Genomic DNA, 18374 nt, shown 5'->3' with positions numbered 1-18374 from the left:
CCTCAGGGGCTGCCCGGGCTGGAGAGCTGCACACAGAGCTCCAGGCAGTGCAACAACAAGAGATTAAAGCATTCTGTTCCAAGCTTTTCCTCTCCTCAGCCGTGGTCCTACTGGAGCCCCCGGCCTCAGGAAGCATGAAGAACCACAGCTGATAAATGCAGCATTTCCATGCCAAAGTGTGCAGGCTGGAGGAACAGTGTTTTGCTGAGATTAGGGAGAGTTTTCTTTATTATAAACGTGCCAATCAACACCTACTTCAGCCCTGCCTACACAAAGAACGGGAATTTCCGTAACCTCCTGGCCTGCTTTTGGGATGGTCTGTAACTAAAATGTACAAACAGCAGCTTGCTGGCTTCCAAATCCAGAAAGAGCCCTGCTCTGTCATTGCAATCCACACCTAAAAGGTTTTTTCCACCTGATCCAGAGAGCAGAGGGACACTGACAATTCTCCCTGGCATGCACAGCCTCACACATCCCCTTGCAGACACAAGAAAGGCAGAAAAGTCACATTCCAGACTTTCAGGACAATACTATGGTTCAATCAATAAGGAAATGGAGAGAATAAGCAGAAACTGGCACAGATTGCCCAGAGCAGCTGTGGCTGGCCCTGGATCCCTGACAGTGCCCAAGGTTGGAGGGGGCTTGGAGCACTCTGGGGTAGTGGAAGGTGTCCCTGCCATGGCAGGGGTGACACTGGATGATGTTAAAGGTTCCTCCCAACCCACCCCATTCCGGGATTATATGAAGTACAGAAATTCCCCCCTCTCCCCATCCAATCTAATGAAACAGATCTTAGCAAAGCAGAAATACTTCCACTGCTTTGAGTGTGTCAGCTCCTCAGAGGGGCCCCGAGAAAGACAAGTTGATTATGAGGAGCTTATAAAGGAAAAAATCCTCCAGTTTGTGGGGCAAGTAAAGTGGGCAGTGTTGTAAGACAGCAGCAGCCTAGCAGAGCTGGGGCCCAGGGAGGAAGGGGGATGCATTTCCCAGCTCTGGATTCATTACCTGGTTCTCATGGCAGGGCCCCTGACAGTACTCAGTCAAACTTTCCAGCGTCTGGTTGATCAGTGCCACGTTTTTCTCGTTTATATACAGACCCAGAAGTCCAAGTCCCCCAGTTGTGCTCCCACAGATGCAGTCCAGGAACTGCAGTGTCTCACACACCAGGTTGTAGTTTGTCTTGTTGTTCTGGCAGCGTAGGAAATTCTGTGAGGAGAGTGTCAAAGCCATGAGGGAGAGGAAAAAACATGCAAAATGCTGTTTGGCTGATAGTATTTATTAAGTTCATCCATCCCCAGTTCCACTGCATGGTGGATTGCTCTGGCTCACTGTACAAGCACTGTTTAAGCCTCTTTCCAGGGCTTATTTGCAGCGTGCTGCTCTCCTGAGCAGCTTGTTGGCTTCACGTTGTACAGCAATAAACAGAGTGCATCCCACAGACAGAGAGATCCATTAGAGCCTGACACACCCAGCAGGGAACAGGCAGTCTGGGAAGCTCTCTGGAGCCTGGAAGCTCCACTCCACCTGCTGCACTTCCCAGCCAAGCACCACTCAAGGCTCCCTCCTCCCAGACCCCTCTCCAGGCTGGGAGCAGCCATTCCCTGGCTGGGGCCAGCAGCTCCACCTGCACAAGGGGGATCTGAGAGCACACCTTGAAGGAAGGTGCCTTATTACGGAATTCTCTCCACTGCCTTTCTTTCCACATAATTATTGTGATTCCTGCTTCAAGCTGCTGATTAGGAGCAGCTCCTCTAATGAAAAGCCATGGATTAACAGCTTTCTGATCTCCTATATTCCAGATGAAAAAAAGCACCAGACCTACCCAAAACTGAAGGACAGATAATGAAAACCAATTTCCCAGTGACTCAGATGCTGTTTGCCAGTGCATTCCCACTACCACTTGCTTTTCCTTGAAGTTTCATCAGGAAAACGCTTATTTAGCTTAATTCTAGCAAGTAACAACAATTCCAGGGTGAAAAAGGCCTCAGAGGAGCAGGAGCCATGGGAGTATGGAACCATCAGGATCCTTCCTGCCAGCCCAGGGAGCAGCCCTGGTCCCTGGCTGTCTCTGCCTGAGTCAGACTAATGAGTCTTATAAGGCAAACAGAGAGAGAAATTGCAGATTCAATGGAAGGCGAAGCTAAAAAAGGAAAACGCTGTCTATGAAAGCAGACTAAAGGTGACAGTGATTCAGCACATTTCAGCTGATTGCTCATTTGGTATCCTGACTTCTGATTAACTTGTCAGAATGTAAAAAAGGTTGATCCTACAGAAATTGGAGCTTGTGCCTTCCCTCCAGGAAAAAAAAGCAAAATGAAAGGATAAAAGTGAGGAAGTAAAATACTCCCTGGCTGCAGCACAGCATTTATTCTGGTTACAGCTAAGCTTGCACCTGAACTGCTTGATTCACAGTCAGTAAGGAGAGAAGAGGAATGAGGCACAAGAGGCAGGAGGACATTGTTAGGCTAAAACAGGGGGAAAGAAAAAATTGTAGAAAACAAAGCCCTGCTGCACTGTGAGAAACTGCCCCAGGGAATGTCTGCTGCTGTCTCAGCCAGGACAGAGTGAACTCTTCATTTTCAGTCACCCAGAGCACGACACAGGCTGTGGGGAGGGAACACAGCTCCTCAGTGCTGAGTGTGCCACCCCAGTGCCCTCCATGGGGATGACCCCGAGGTGGGGACCCTGACACACCCTGCACCCAAAATCTGCCACGGGCAGATCAGCTCCAGCATGGGGGAAGGATGCACCCACCCATTCATCCCAGTCCTTGCACTCATCTGGAGAAGGTGCTGCAGCTCCTGCAGCCCCATGCAGGAACAGCATCCACACGGAGCAAACTGGGGCTGTATCTGGCAAGGGAAGGGCTGAGTGATGCAGAGGGCACAGCACTGCAGCTGAGCACCCCAGAGACCTCCTGCTCCTCCTCCTCCTCAGCACAGCAGCTCCTCCAGCATGACCTGCACTTCCCCGTGTTTGCACATCACCTCCCAACAGCCTGGAAAGGTTTATCACCAGGCAGGTGATCCCAACTCACCCCTCACTCAAATCTAACGTGCAATTCTGGGAGACACTCGGCTTCCTGGAGAGTCCTTCCCTGTTTCCTTTAGGCAGAGTCCTCTGGCACTACTGCAGGGAGCTCAGCTACATGTACCAGCTGCAGACACCAAGAATTTGGAGGATCAGACACTTCTGCCTTCCCTTTGGGGCTGAGGGAGAAGGACAAACCTCGAGGCAGGCAGGCAGCAAGAGGATTACACTGGAAAAATTCTTCTACCTTTGGGGTTTTTTTTTTGCTACAGAAAGAAATCCCTTTATTCTCTCAGAGCTGACTACAACTACCTGCTGTTTGGGAAATCTAATTGTTGGGGATGGGGAAGAGGCCAGGCCAAGTTTCTGCACTGGCTGGAATTCAAGTTGTGCTCCTATAGCTGCGGGTGCCTCGCCAAAGGCAGCGGCGGATCCTGAGCGTGCGGTTTGGAATTGTGCCACGGGAACCGACACCGCCAGCGGCAGGAAAATCCTCTGACAAAACACACATCAAAGGGCTCTTTTTCTTCAAAATGAGAGAAAGGCTGATGTATATAAGCCGGGCACTCAGAGATGCTCCCAGGACGTTTCCATGCAGCTGCGGTCCCACGTGCTGCCGGGGCATCACCGCTCAGAGGAAGCGATTTGGCAGCTCTGCAAAGCAGGGTCCCACGCTCCTGCCGGCCAGGGAACAATGGGAAATCAAGGCAATTACTGCTCTTTATGAGGGCATTTAGCACATTGTACAGCGCCTCACCAGCTCCAGCAGCGGCTGAACAAAAATCATCTGAACCGCAGCCCCTTTGGAAGGGGAAGCTGCTCTGGGCTCCCTGGAATTCTAGAGACACGTCCCAGGGCAGCACAGGACACTGAGGCTGCCAGGACCTTTGGACACTGCCAACTCCAAGCCCTGTCACGAGGCGGCTGGAGCAGAGCCTGGCCCGCTCTCCCTGTGCTCCCATCAGGTGTTTGCACACATGGTGAGGGATCCGAGCCTCCTCCTCGCCAGCCTGACCTCTCCCAGCTCCCCCTGCCTCTCCTTCCCCAGCACATGTCCCTTGGTCATCTCTGAGACTCCCTGCTGCACTTGGGAGCCCAGGACTGAGGCCAGAATTCCACACGGAGCCTGGGGCTTCCAGCTCATTTAAATGCACATCCAGCTCGTTTAAATGCACATCCAGCTCATTTAAATGCACATCCAGCTTGTTTAAATGCACATCCAGCTCGTTCAAATGCACATCCAGCTTGTTTAAATGCACATCCAGCTCGTTTAGATCTTTCCCATCCCAACTCTCCACCAAGGGTAAGACTCCCTTGCTCCAGACCTCATCATGGTCCACCTCTTGGGGATGTAGGGTCAGTGAAGGCCAGCAAAGGGCAAGGTGAAGGTGGCACTGGGCTCCCTGACCTTCCTCATGTCCTCTGCCACCAGGGGCTGTGTCCATTCCACAGCAAACCCATCTCTGCCTATTTCCTCTCTGCATACACCACCTAGAAACCCTTCTCATTGCCCTTCATGTCCCTCACCTGCAGCTGAGGCTTTCCTGACACCTTCACTAAGTGTTCAACTCTACACACGTGAACAGATCCAAGAAAATCCAGGAGAACCCCGTTACTGGAAAGTTAAGCTTGAGGGCTGCTGGAACCAAAGTCCCAGTGCCCTCTTCATTTTCCTACATGACTTTTCTTTCCCTCCCCTTTCAAAAGCGAATCAGTAACTTCACAGCACAACCCCTGCCTGCTTTCAACACGTACTTTGTAAAAGGTGTTGATCCCACCACCTTTCATGTACTTTTCAAAGAGCACTGGATAACTGGATTTGCTCATAACAGCCCAGCAAGGTATAAGTACTTTTTTTTTTTTGGATTAACATCAAGACCAAAGAGAATAATTGGTCACATAATCCATTTAAAAAGGCCTGGGATTAGGGATAATGGTGTGGCAGCAGCGAATGCACGAGGCACCCTGAGCACAGCTGCCCGGAACCAGGCGGTACCTGCAAATCCCGGTTGTGGTTTTCACAGAGCAGCTGCAGGAAGCGCAGGATGGGCTGCATGATGGAGATGACAGCACTCATCTCCAGCTCATCTTTGCCCTTGTCTGCTGCAGCCTGGGCTCCCTCTCCTGCCGAGTAGTGCTCCTCGGGGTCGGCCTCTCTCCGGTACGCGTTGTACGCCTTCCGCGTGGCCGCAGACGCCTCCAGCAGCTGGTCCCGGACCTCCTCTGTGATCTGGGTCATGGGCTCCCTCACTGCAACACACGAGGACACATCTTCCTCAGGGAAACTGGATAAAGGGGGTCAGGAAATCTGTCCAGATGTTCCCCTGGCAGCTTCACCCGCAGGCCCAGCTGCTGAGCAGCAGCTCTTTGGTGAGTGTATAGCATAGGCCAGGGGCTCGTGTCTCACTCTGCACCTTCTACACCAACCACAGCAGGGTTATCACTGTGGGGATTAACAGCTTAGGACACACATCTAGCACTAGCAGGAGCTATGGTAAAAGGACCTGCTTTAGAACAAAATTTGGATTTCTTCACTTTTTGTTTGAGAAGGCACTGACCACAACCCCCAGTCCTGGGTTGTTACCATGGGTCAGATTTGGGCAGCTTGTCATGAGACAAAGCAGCAGAGTCTCAGCTCAGAAAGATTCCTCATTTCAATAGCACAACCTCACAAATGGATGAAGAGGGGATGAAGCTCTTGAAATCCCAAGCCAGGGCACCGCTGATCTCTGAACTTTGCTCTGTGGGATCTGAGATCAGAGCATTATTGCATCAGCTGAAATGAGTTCAAAACACACTCACTGTCACTTCAGAAGGGGAGTGACTGGGAATTACCTCTTTTCCTGTTGGGGACATCTCTGTCCGAGTCCTCATCTTTCTTTTTGTTTCCTAAGTCACTGGTGTTGACTGTGACAGTTGCCTTGATTTCTTGCTGTGCCACCTTCATGCGATCATAAAATACCTTAAAGAACTTCTCAGATTTCTTATCTTCCGTCAGTCGGCAGAAGAAGGAATGCTAGAAGGAGAAAAGGAACAGCATCTGTAGCCCCACACACAGAGAATCCAGACAATTCCACCTTCCTGCACTGTGTGGTATCCTGCAGGACTGGGAGCTTCATTAGCTGTCAGTAAACTGAAACTCAGAGCAATGGAAACTCGTATCTTATTGTGAGGCAGCCCCAGTGTCTCAGCTTTGTTAAGTCCCTCATTAATAACTTCAAATACGGATTTAAAGGGAAGTGAGGGCAATAAATCACACCAGCCTGATACATTTGGGCAGCACAGCTCACTCTCAGCAAGGGAGATAGGTTAAGTACCATGAACTAAGTAAGGAGAAGGGAATTCCCTATAATTTGATTCTCAGTTCAGAAACAAAAGGGTATGAGCAAAATCCAGAGGAAGAAGAACTGTCCTGCCTTCCCACCCTCAAATCCAAGGGACTGTGACTCACAACACACAAAAGCCAATGTTAATCACAGTCCAAAAATGTACAAACAGGGCGATGCCGTGAGGGACATCTCGTGCTGAGCATCCCCTGCCCTGCCTGCAGCAGGCTTCCTAAAACTCCTTTTAGTTCCCACTCCAATATATCTTTAAGTGACAGAAAAACTCCAAGCACTGACTACTTTTAAGAAGGTTTATTACTCTTCTTCTGCACATATGTGCATGGAGACAGAAAGTTCTCCCTAAAATCGAGGAGAATACAAATCATGTACAGGTCAAGAAGGAGCCAACACAGTGAGTGATCAGACAACTCTTGATGAAACCAATATGCTCTTACATAAATCAGGACCAGAGCTTAAACACGACTGAAGGATGAACTTGTAAGTGGGTCACCTTATGCAGAGCATTATGAAATTAGTTAGCATTCTGCAGCGGCTCGCCATCCAACAGCTTTACATGATGAATAGGAATGAAGCCTGATTTATTGAAAAAACAAATTAAAACGGGAACAGCAATATATCCTGCCCGCTTTGCTGCGGAGCACTCGGGGCCGTGGCTGCTGCTGCCTTTGATCACTCCCCAGCAGCTGCACGGAGAACACACGGAGTGACTTTGAACACTCCCAGAGCTGGGGCTTTGATTACAGGCAGAGCAGGAGTGTGGCTATTTAAAGAACGTGGTCAATATTCACGAGGTATCCCTCCCACCACTGCAATACCTCCCACCTGCTCGCAGCACCTCAGGTAAACTCTGAAGATTGTGTTTACTTCTAGTGATTAACAGAGAAGAAGGAAGGAGAATAACCCAGGTGAGACATCCCAAATCCAGTGCCACCAGTAGCCCCTCCTGACACCCAGAGAGCCCAGCAAGGCTGAGGTGTCAGAGCACTGCAGAACATGCCCTCTGCACAAACACTGCTGGGCCTGTGATGTGCCACGGGCTCATCTGCCTGCCCAGCTCATTTATTACCATTGCTACAGCAAAAATAAAATATCTAATCCAAGACCTCCTACCAACAATTGGAATGTCTCCTCATAATGTTTTCCCATGGCTTTAAATGGAAAGAGGGCTGACTTAGATACAGTCAAGAGATCCTTCCTTGTGAAGGGGGTGAGCCTGCAGCAACCCCTCGGGGACTGGGTGGGTGAGGCAGCCAAGCCTGAACTGACTCTGTGCCTTGGTGGCTGCAAGGACAGCGAGAGGAAGAGCTTGTGCCTAAGGAACAGCTCGGAAATTTCACTCTACCAAAATGACAAATAATAACAACAAAAGCAGTTTACAGATAGACCAGCAGAAACCACAGGCTCTAGAAAAGCCAAGCACTTTCCGAAAAACCTGGTTGTCAGGCAGCGATGGCCATGACCTGGCTGTCACTTCTGCAGAGCCCAGACAGGAGGAGTTTCCCTGTGATGAAGCCCTGCTGAAGGAAAAGCCTTTTTTTAATAAACCACACTAAAGAAATACCTTTTATGAGAGTAATTACTACTTGCTGACAGACTTGATTTTTGTCTTCTTTTCAAGCTTCTTAACTGAGTTTCCACTGCACTTCAGAGAAAAAAAACCCCAAATGAAAGGAGCATTTCCAGTAAAGCTTTTTGTGCATGCTGTGCATACACTGAAGGGGTGCCACCAAATGATTGTTTCAGTTTAGGTCAGGATGCCTAACACCTTCACACATATGAATCAACCACATGCCAGCTCCCAAAGATACTGTATTTTAAGAGGTGTGATCTTGCAAGTTGCGCTTGAGCAGGTAACGGGTGGTGATAATTATGACAGAAATCCTAAAATCTTATTTACAGATATAGCCTCGAAGCAGAAAGTGGAGAAATCTCCCTTTTTAAAACGGAAACCGAGTGGCCATTTTAGAGCACCGTCTGCTGGGGTCCTGGCTTGTGTACAGACACCATGGAACCACAGGCTGCTGAAAGAGCAAGTGTGGAGGAACAGCCAACCTCCACACTCCTGCAGGATTCTGAGGAACAGAGCTTTAAACACAGCCCTGACACTGCAGCATCTGACACCAGCCACCCCTGAGGATCCAGTCACCATCACACTGGGGTCTGGGAGCTCCTAAAAACCTGCTGCAGGCAGGGAACTGTGTCCCATGAGGAATCAGTATGTTCCTGGCTGTCCCAGTATGGAAAAGCTGTCTGAGAGGCAGTGGAGACACAGCTCCATCTGGTACTGGAGACATGGGCAGGGAAGGCCAGAGAGGGATTTGTGACAAGGGCACAGAGGGACAGGACAATGGCAATGGCTTCTCACTGCCAAAGGGCAGGGTTAGATGGGATTTTGGGAAGCAATTCTTCCCTGTGAGGATGGGGAAGCCCTGGCACAGTTGCCCAGAGCAGCTGTGGCTGCCCCTGGATCCCTGGCAGTGCCCAAGGCCAGGCTGGAGCACTCTGGGCTAGTGGAAGGTGTCCCTGCCCATGGCAGGGAGCTGGAAGCAGATGATATTTAAGGTCCCTTCCAACCCAAAGCATTCTGGCATTCTTAGAGTGATAAACTCACACATTGCAAAACTGCATTTTATTTCACCGTTGCATTGTTAATGTCTGTTCATTCCCTGCCCCTGGACAGGAACAACAGCAGGGCCACAGCATCCCCTGAATTTGCCCCATGAGCCCAGGCCCAGCAAAGAGCTTAACAAGTGCTCAGAGCTCAGGGAAGCCCAGCTGAGCTCCAGAGCACAGCAACCTCCAGAGCAAACGAACCACGGCCACTCCGAGGCCCAGATAATGGGATGGTGATTAATTACCCAGCCACAGAGGAAACCCAGAGCCACCCCATGTGACAAGCACGAGTGTCTGACAGGACACTGTGAGCAAGGACATCACCACAGAGCTCTCCATCACTGTTAAGCAGGGAGCAGCCACCTCCTGCACACATTTTGTTTGAGGGGATGGAAGGAGAAGCCAGCCCAGGCCTCACATCTGCGAAGCAGCCACACCACTGCTCCTCCTGACATCCAGATTAAAGCACCACAGAGCAGAGCAACTGGTAACACCTAGCAGGAAACCTGTGGAATACCCTCCTTCCCTCTCCATCACCCAACTCTGCTGCTAAGGAATTCCAGCCAGAAGCCTCATGGACAGCAGGACACCCCCCTTACACCCCTGCCCCTCCAGGGGATCTCCTCTGGGCCAAAGGAGGTCAGTAAATCCCAGCATCACCCATGACTTCATCTCCTGGTCCACAGCACATGTGGCAGAAGAAAAGCTGCAAATCCAGAGATGGATTTCTCTGGAAAAGAAACCAAAGGCCAAGTTTCAATTGCAGCACCTTGATCAGCTACAGCCCAGCCCACCCTGGAGCAGCAGCAGCCCCTCGAGCTCCCTCACCAACCCAGCCTGTGTTTAATGTGGTTTGTTCAGAAAAGAATCCTGTCTTTCTTGAGCAAGTGTCAGAGATGATGAACTGTGTCTGTCTATTGTCTGTTCCAGTGGTTAACAACTGTTAGAAACATGTGGTTAAGCTCTTTTTTATGCCACTAACTTCCAGTCACTGATATTTTTTTAAGTTTGTGTGCCTCTTCTGTAGTTATTCCCAGGAACTTGGTCTCCTCTTCCCTTCTGACTATTTACATACTCTGTGAAATGTTTACCTAATGTTTCGTGCTAAACTGAAAATACCATTTTTGCTTGCTGACTTTTTTTTTTTTTCAGCATTAATATCATTTTCTGTGGTGGGTATTTTTTGGCATGTTCTTAAATATTGCAAATCATTAACAAGCTGGATTGTAGAACCACATTTAAAAAAACACAAAAACAGCAAAGAACAGGCACATTTCCTAGCATTAGCATTTAATTCTAAGACCTTTGACATGTGTAATATAGCAAATTTCTAATGATGAGTGGAAGAGAAGCTCAGCTAACTCCCCAGCAGGGATTATGGAGACAGGATAACCACAGGGCAGGGACAAATACTCCTTAATGTGTCTCTCATACCAGCAGTCAGTAACAAATTGGATTTTGGCCAGCAGAACTGACATCTGTCCTGTGGGGAGTGAAACCATACAGCACAGCAGCCTGGTACCTTTGTGTGAGGTATACAGAAAACAGACTCAGGTAACTAATCCACTACAAATGTAACTAATCCACAGCAGATTTAATGATGAGTGTGCCCAGTGTAGGATTGTTAAATGGGGAAAAAAGCCCAGACAGCAGCTGAAGGCAGCTGATTTCTAGCTCTTGCCTCTGAAAGCCTTGCAGTTCGGGCTGTGTGTGCTGTCCCCTTTACTGGGGACACCTTTCCCTCCCCCGTCACCTGGCTCTGCCCCGAAGTCACGACTGTTCTGCCAGCCAAGAAAAGGAACAACACTTGGACTGTTTCTCATGGAACAGCTGGACTTTCCACCCCAGGCTTGTTCCAGGCTGGGCTCTCTGACTGATCCTGTGAGAAGCAGCAGCAAAACCCAGCATCAAGCCCTGGGTTTGGGCAGGCTCTGCTCAGCTGTGTTTGCTCCCCACGAGGGGTGGCCTGGCCTGAGGCAGCCTTGGCTGCAGGAGCCACTCTGAGGTTGCCGTCAGCCCACGGAGCTCGGAGCGTTCCCGGGGCCGCACCCTCCCAGAGCTGTTTCATCAGCCACACAGCCCTGCCAGACCATCCCAACACATCCCAAAGAATCCCCCAGCAAAACAAGCTTTTGATTACCAAGAAATCAGGGAAAGCAAAGCCCCAGCAAACACCTCACCAATTAAAGCTGTCATCTCCTTCCCCACTTCTCTAATGCCAGTGAACAGAAAATACCCCGTGAACTTGGCGAGCCAGGGAGATTGCAGAGAGGAAAGTCCCTCCAGAAAGAGGAGAAAGCTCAGTGATCTGGCTTCAACTCAGAACATTTTATTCCAACACTAGAGAGAAACCATTGCAGGGACCTCAGCTGGCTCAGGTTATCGGGCCAGGCTGCCAGCACGAACTAATGCAAAACTTGTGTGCTACTTCATCTCTGCAGGAAGAGTTTGCCACCCCCAGATGAGCTCTTAGAGCTGGACTACTTCAAACAAGCCACAGTTTAAGGAGAACTGCACTAACACAAGCACTGAATTAAGCACAAGTGCCAGCCCTCTACATACTGCCTAAACATATTGCGAGGGCTTCCACTGCAGAAAATTCCAGCCTAACTCTGCTTTTGGTCCCTCCTCATTTATTTATTTTAATTATTGCTAATCTCTCTCTTGAATCTCTCTTACGTCCTGGCTCGCTGGAGATCCATCACTTTGGGCATGAGTGATGGATATCATTAGTCTTGCATAGCTTAAGGAAATGGCAGCTGAAATATTTCACACTGAACATACTTCACAGTTTGAAATAAACCCATAAGGAAAATCTGCCAGAACACCTCAATTGCCTGTTTTTTTTGCAAACTGTAAAATAAACTTTGTACTGAAAGCAGAAGGAGGACTTCCCAGCTCTGTTTTTCACAAACAAGACAAACCCTTCCTGCCACGGGCATCCACTCTCCATCCTGCACAGCTCTGCTCTTTGCTGGGGGTTCTGCCCATTTTTGGGGAATGGTTTTTGGGGGTGATGAGTGTACAGAGCCTGCCCTGTGGAAATGTTTGTCTGTCCCAAGCAGCTTTAAATGAGAGCAGCAGCACAACCACACCAGGGAGAGCCCTCGTATCCTACACTGCTGCAACACCCAAAATCTTGATGCAGCTTAAAGTCACCTCACAGAAGAAAGCAAGAACAAACCTCGCAGAGAGACAGTTCCCTCACACCCTCAGAGCCAGTAGGAGCCCTTGGAAGGATGGGGTGACACTGGTGAAGGCACAGTGGGGGAACAAACATCACTGTGGGGTCTGGGCTCACAGACGGCCTCGGGAGCTTGGGAGACTCAGGGTCTGCCCCACTGTCAGCACAGAGCTGATCTGGGTTCCCCTGCATTCCTGTGGGAACAACACTGTGCTGGGTCCCTCAGCCCAGCCATGGCAGGAGTGTGGATCCCATGTCCCATGGATCCCATTCCCAATGGATCCCATGTCCCATGGATCCCATTCCCCATGGCAGGAGTGTGGATCCCATTCCCCATGGATCCCATTCCCAATGGCAGGAGCATGAATACCGTGTCCCATGGATCCCATGTCCCATGGATCCCATTCCCCATGGCAGGAGCGTGGATCCCATTCCCCATGGATCCCATTCCCCATGGATCCCATGTCCCATGGATCCCATTCCCCATGGATCCCATTCCCCATGGCAGGAGCGTGGATCCCACTTCCCCACCGAACCAGCAAGTGCTGTGTAGGTGTGAGAAACAAGGAAGTCTGCAGACTCCCCAAAAGAAAAAAAAAAAAGTGTAAGATCTCCTTGAGAGACAGAGGAATTAAAGAAAACCATAGCAACAAGTCAGTCCACCTACCCAAACCACCCACCCACCACCAGTTTCATTTGCTGACGCACTTCAAAAACAAGCTGGCTCCTACCCGCTCTGGAAGGTGAGCAAGCCCTGAGAGCTCATTAAATTCCCTTCTCAGCCACTCTTGTGTGCCTGCAGCTAGTGAGCAAGTGGGATATAAATAGAAGTTATATAACAGCGCTTTGTTGATTCCTGTGCTTACCAAAAAAAAAGGCAGCATGACCTTGTTTTGCTGAATAGCTTTGCCTCTGCCTGCTCGGGGAGGACTTTAATCCTGCTAGGGATCATCTTGAAAGTTTATGTTGGACCTGCATCCCGTGGAGAGGAATTGGGAGAATTACTGATTCACCTCCCTGCTCCTTGCAGGAGCAGGATCCCAGTGGAATGCTGAGAGGATTGCCACACAGGAGGTGGTACCCAACCATGAACAACACAAGGCCACCAAGGCACAGCTGAACCCTGAGGTAGCGCCTCTCTTCTCCTTTTTCTCCACCTACACTGCTCAACTGCACAGATGGGAGCCTCAGAATCCAGCAGAAAACTTCCCTTTGGGAAAAAAGACTGGAAGGTGTTCTGCTCCAGGAACACTGATGGCACAAAGACACCTCGGGAAGCAGCAGGAGCTGAAGCTCAGGTGGAAAGACGAGGTGGCATTGTCACCATCTCAGCTCAGTCTCAGCTGTGCATCCCAGCACCCTGAATGAAAACAGGCTCTCCCCTGCAGGAAGGATTCCTCACACTGCATTATCAGCAGGGCTGGGCTGCTCTGAGCACGGTGGTGTCCAACAGCTGAGGGACACTGAGACTCCACCGTGCTAAACACATTAACATATATGAGATGGGTGTGCTCCTACAGGCTTGGCAGCTCCTCACATGCTATGGAGCAGCAGGACAGAGGTTCCTCATGGCTGCTGCAGGTCCTGTGCCTTCTCTGGAAGGCAGCTCCACTGTCAAGGAGGTCAGGATTTGCCTATGTTTCCTTTTGGAGAGGGCCCTTTCAGAAAAGGACAAGATCTCTGCCCACAGCTTATGATGCAGGTCCCTATCAACTGTTTTTTAATGTCATGTTATAACATACTCAAAATTAGAAAAAAAACCCAAAAAACCAGGTGTATTTTACCTTGAGGAAAAACACATTAAAACAGTGAAAGACACAGGTTTAACACGTGCCAAGAGCTGGTTGTGCATTGATTTCCTAAACAGGTATCATTAAAACAATGTGAAGAAAGATGTAACATCCTGTATCACAGAATTGTGTCTGTTAGAAACAAAGAGAAGATGTAAGACTTGTTTTATCAATGATCAAAAGTTTTCAAGTGCTATTTACAGAAGTTTAGTGACCCAAAGACATTCTTGCCTCTGCAGCCTTTGCCATCACATACAATTGTCTGTGCTCACTGATATCTTCGACTGCTACAAATCTTGCAAGAAATAAATCTGATTTTAAAAGTCCAAACCACAAATTAAAGCACTGATGTGTCACTAAGCCTACGTTTTACCCCACCAGTACTCCTGTAATGTTTTGTAAAGTTTTCCTCTCATTTTGCAGGGCAGTTACAGACACATAAAAAAAAGAAACAAAGTGTTCCTGCAACCAAACAGGACATTCTGGTCACAGTGTTTCATAGCCAATGCTACAATGAGCTAAAGGGTATAAATTTGTCTTGAAGTCCCTGTTCTCCCAAGCCCAAGGGCTGTGGCTGACCAGCCCCAGTGGCTGGTAGCCCCCAGCTCTGGGCTTCCCCAGGTCCCCCAAGTGCCAGAAACACAAAGAACTGCAGAGCTCTGGATTCAATTCCTTCTGTGCATCAATTCTGCAGTTACGTAACAACTATCAATCATCTCTGGACAGTCAGAGGCACAGAAAACCAGGATTCACCCTGGTGGTTTCCTTGCTGGTGGCAAGGAAAAAGGAGGAGAAATGTGGAGAAATGTCAGCTGAGTCCAAGTATGGAGCAAGAGCAGGTTGGGATGGGAGAGCTGGATGAGTCCCCACCAGAATTTCCTCCCAGCTGAGGAAATGATGAGGAGCTGGCTGCTGAGATTTCTCTGTCTGTGGGGTTCCAGGGACAGCCCAGCCCTGGGGTGCACTCAAGGGGGGATCCTCTGTAGGGGCTCAACCAACGAGCTCTGAAGTTCAAGCAGCTCAAAGCCACCAGCTTTTTGCACTGGCACGTCTCAAAGGAGCCTCACACACCGTGGGGAGCTCCAAGCCCCACTCCACACAGCACTGATTCACTTCTGCCATGCTGTGGTGGAAGCACAGCTCTCCAGCACTGGAGTCTCAGTCTCAGCTCATCGGTGCTGTCCCGAGTCAGGGTGGCCCCTGGTCCTCATCCCATCCTCAGCTGCTGGGGACAGAGGGCTGTGGAGCACATCCCACCATCATCCTCTGTGCCAGAGCAGCAACTCTGCTCAGATACCTTAAAGCCAGGAGCAAATCCCACTTCTTTCCTGAGAAACAACCACCTTCTCCTTGTGTGCCAGCTGCCATCACCCCATCCTCTGCAGCCCAGCCAGGGGACAGCACTGGACAAAGGGGAACAGAGGCACCACTGCTCTCTGAAGTGGCAGATGTGCCTTGTGTCACTGTGGGGCAGCACTTAAAACCTGCCTGGAACAGCCAATGCCATCAACCTCATTTTACCTTCCCCTGCTGAAAGCACCAACGTGTGCGTGTGGGTAATTTGTCACGCACGCTGACTTTTGAGAAGATCCCTAATTAAAGGAGCAGAGTCTCCATGGAGAGGTGTTATGTAAGGGACTTTACTTGCCACTAACTTCCACCGACCAAGGAACCCCAAACCCGGCAGAGGTGAGGCACAGTAGTGGCACGTGGAATTTTTATTTAGCAGATGAGAGACAAGTGTTGCAGGACAAGTCCTCAGCCACCTCCTGCACTGTCACTCCCTCGCTGTACCAGAGGAAAGCCTGGCCATGCTGCTGTGCATGGGGAAGGGACTGAGAGCTCATCCCTGCCCAAGGAGACGCAGCTCCGAGTGCCCACGAGCATCAGCACCCAGCAGAGCATTCCTGGCTCTGGAGAAGGGAGCCAAGGCAGCACCAGGACAGCAGAAAGGCACTGGCACATGGGGAGCAGGGCAGGCTCAGCCCTCACCCTCTGGAGCAGAGCGTGGGGCATCCCCAGGGCTGCAGAACCGCTGAGCCAGCGCTCCCCAGGTGGTGCTCAGGGTCATGTAAATTAATAAAGGGCTTGATGTAATTTGCAGCTCAGTGAGTCGCAGCATTTGTCAAGTTAATTTGTTGTCTGGTGCTGACTCCGTGGTTCCACCTCTGCTTCTGTCTCTGAGCAAACGAGGGCAGGCTTCCCACTGAAACCCAGGGCTCCCGCTGAGCTGGAGCGACGAGCTCACCAGGCACAGCCACCACAAGGTCACCACCATCCTGCTCCCAAAGAACCTGACAGTGTCTCTAAGTTTATTCCAAAAGCTAAAGCCCAGAAAGTTTCCACCCAGAGAGCTGGAAGTGAGTAAAGTCCTTCCCAGAAGAGCTCATTTGCCACATTCACCCCTGCAGCAAAACACGGAGCAGCGTGGGATTCCCGGTGCCACACAGCACCAGCTCAGCCTCCTTCCTGAGGTGAACCAGGAACGTTTTCTCTTGTCCTGCTTCTCCCACACATTCATTTTCTTAACAATACAATAAAAATCCCTCCTACCAATTACAATAAGGAATGTTTTGAGATTTGCTTTTCTGCAGGAGTTGGCAACCACCTACTTTGCCTACCCTTAATATTGGCCCTGCCTGTACCTAATGAAACAGCAACACCTATTGCAGTTATCCCTTCCCAGCATCATGGGGATGTGTTCTCCCACTGAAGCTCATGGGAGTTACCGGGAACTCCCATTATTAACCATATTACAATCATCACGTGCAAGTTCCTGTCTGTTGGTACAAACCTTCTGCTGCACTTTGGGCGGAATCCATTTCCCGTGTGAAAACCTGGAGTTAGGAAAATGCCATGCAGGGGTGACACATCTCTGGCTTTGCTGCCAAAGAGCCTTTTTTACATAACCTGTCCCTATCCCACCACCTTCCTATTCTCAGAGGCCTCTAGATAGAGGCAGCTGAAGTTCAGTAGAAATTATTCAAACTGAGAACAAACATTTTTGGAACACTATCAATCAAAAGCTGCTAATAAAATCCAAAAAAATGGTGAAGATAATCTCTGTTAGACCTCAAAGACAAAGCTGGCTGGTTTGGCTTGGTCACCTTTCCCAAGGACAAATGCATCTGATGCAAAATGAACAGTTACTAGCCCAGAGACTGAGGATGACTCTTCCACTGGCACTTACTGGAAACTGCAGAACAACTGCAGAAAATCCACTCTGCACATCGCAGAGGCTGCCAAGCCCTACCTACCCAGTCTGCAAAACTTACCAAAGAACATCAGAGAAAGACTGGGATAAAACACACAGTATCAGGTTAATTTTCCCAAGTGCCTCTTGTTTTCATAAGCAGCCAAATTTTGCTGCGTGTTTTGTAAAAATGAATTCCTGCTAAGGGGAGCCCATCACTTTGCTGCACTCAGTAAATCTTCACTGTGTCACAGCCAAAGGCTGCTGTACAAAGCAGATTAGCAGGTACCCACACAGCTCTCCTGAACAGCTGGGCTGCACCAGGGCCCTCTGCACTGAGCCATTCTTCCTTCGTGGAGACAGCAAAGCTTGATGACATGAGTTCAGTGTCTCAGGACACCAGTTTAACTTGGCCAGCACAGCACTCCACAATTACCCTGGGAGATACAGCCCTGAATTAAGGATTTTACTGAAGAGCAAGCTTCCACCTTCACTTTGATTCCCAGTGTGGAGCCAGCTGTTCTGCAGAAGTTAAGCTTTGTGGCTGGTGTTTTCTCCACTGGAGTTCTCCTGACTTGGCTCTCTAAAGCCCTACTGAGAGCTCAGAGTGCTGAGGACGTGCTGTTCCCAACGTCCCACGGGCCCCCACGTGCTGGAGCCACTGCAGGGCACCAGAAAACTCTCTCCCTACCACCAGGAGTTTAACCAACACGGAGGAAAGGCACAGAACACATCTTTGCACTGATTATGCTCCTTTTTTGCCTTTTGCTACAAAGTCCATGGAGTGTTCTAGCACAGAACATCCACATCCCAACCGCTCCACGGGGCATTTTCAGTAACACCCCGTTCGTGCTTTGCATGCATGAGTAAGAGCTGCTGGGTGTGTCTGAGCCCTCAGAGCTCACAGCATTAGCTGTAGGCATCACAAGTCATTTGGTTCCTAAAACATTCTGTCCTTAAAAGCAGCCCACACTCCAGCAGAGCCCCTTCCCAGCCCATCCCGCCGGAGCAGCGCACGCACCCAGAGACGCCGCCTGCCCGGAGCACGTCCTACAGACACCTGCCAAGCAAGCACCTCTTCCTGAGGATGGAAAACAGCCACTCTGGGCTGTGGAAGCACATCTGTAGAGGCTGGAGTGCAGCAGGAGCTGGCAGCAGTGCATGGTGTGGGGTGGAAGCGCCACTGCTCTGAGAGCCATCCATCGCTCCTGACTGCA

The 18374-nt window shown here is 50.0% G+C and overlaps 1 protein-coding gene across 5 annotated transcripts in view; it reads right to left on the bottom strand.

Moving 5' to 3' along the window:
* Window positions 1–18374, bottom strand: part of ITPR1 (inositol 1,4,5-trisphosphate receptor type 1) — a 163630-nt gene that overhangs the window by 36078 nt on the left and 109178 nt on the right. For all 5 annotated transcript variants that reach the window (XM_058844903.1, XM_058844905.1, XM_058844904.1 and 2 more), the window contains 3 exons: window positions 5866–6046; window positions 5027–5280; window positions 1006–1206 (listed from right to left, as the gene is read on the bottom strand). In XM_058844903.1, coding sequence (XP_058700886.1) covers window positions 1006–1206; window positions 5027–5280; window positions 5866–6046 — 636 coding nt within the window. The remainder of the gene's footprint in view (window positions 1–1005; window positions 1207–5026; window positions 5281–5865; window positions 6047–18374) is intronic.

Source organism: Poecile atricapillus, chromosome 9 (genome assembly GCF_030490865.1).
Source record: "Poecile atricapillus isolate bPoeAtr1 chromosome 9, bPoeAtr1.hap1, whole genome shotgun sequence".
NCBI classification, from domain to species: domain Eukaryota; kingdom Metazoa; phylum Chordata; class Aves; order Passeriformes; family Paridae; genus Poecile; species Poecile atricapillus.
The sequence above is the reverse complement of the archived record's forward strand: the minus strand, read 5'-3'. Positions and strand labels throughout refer to the sequence as shown.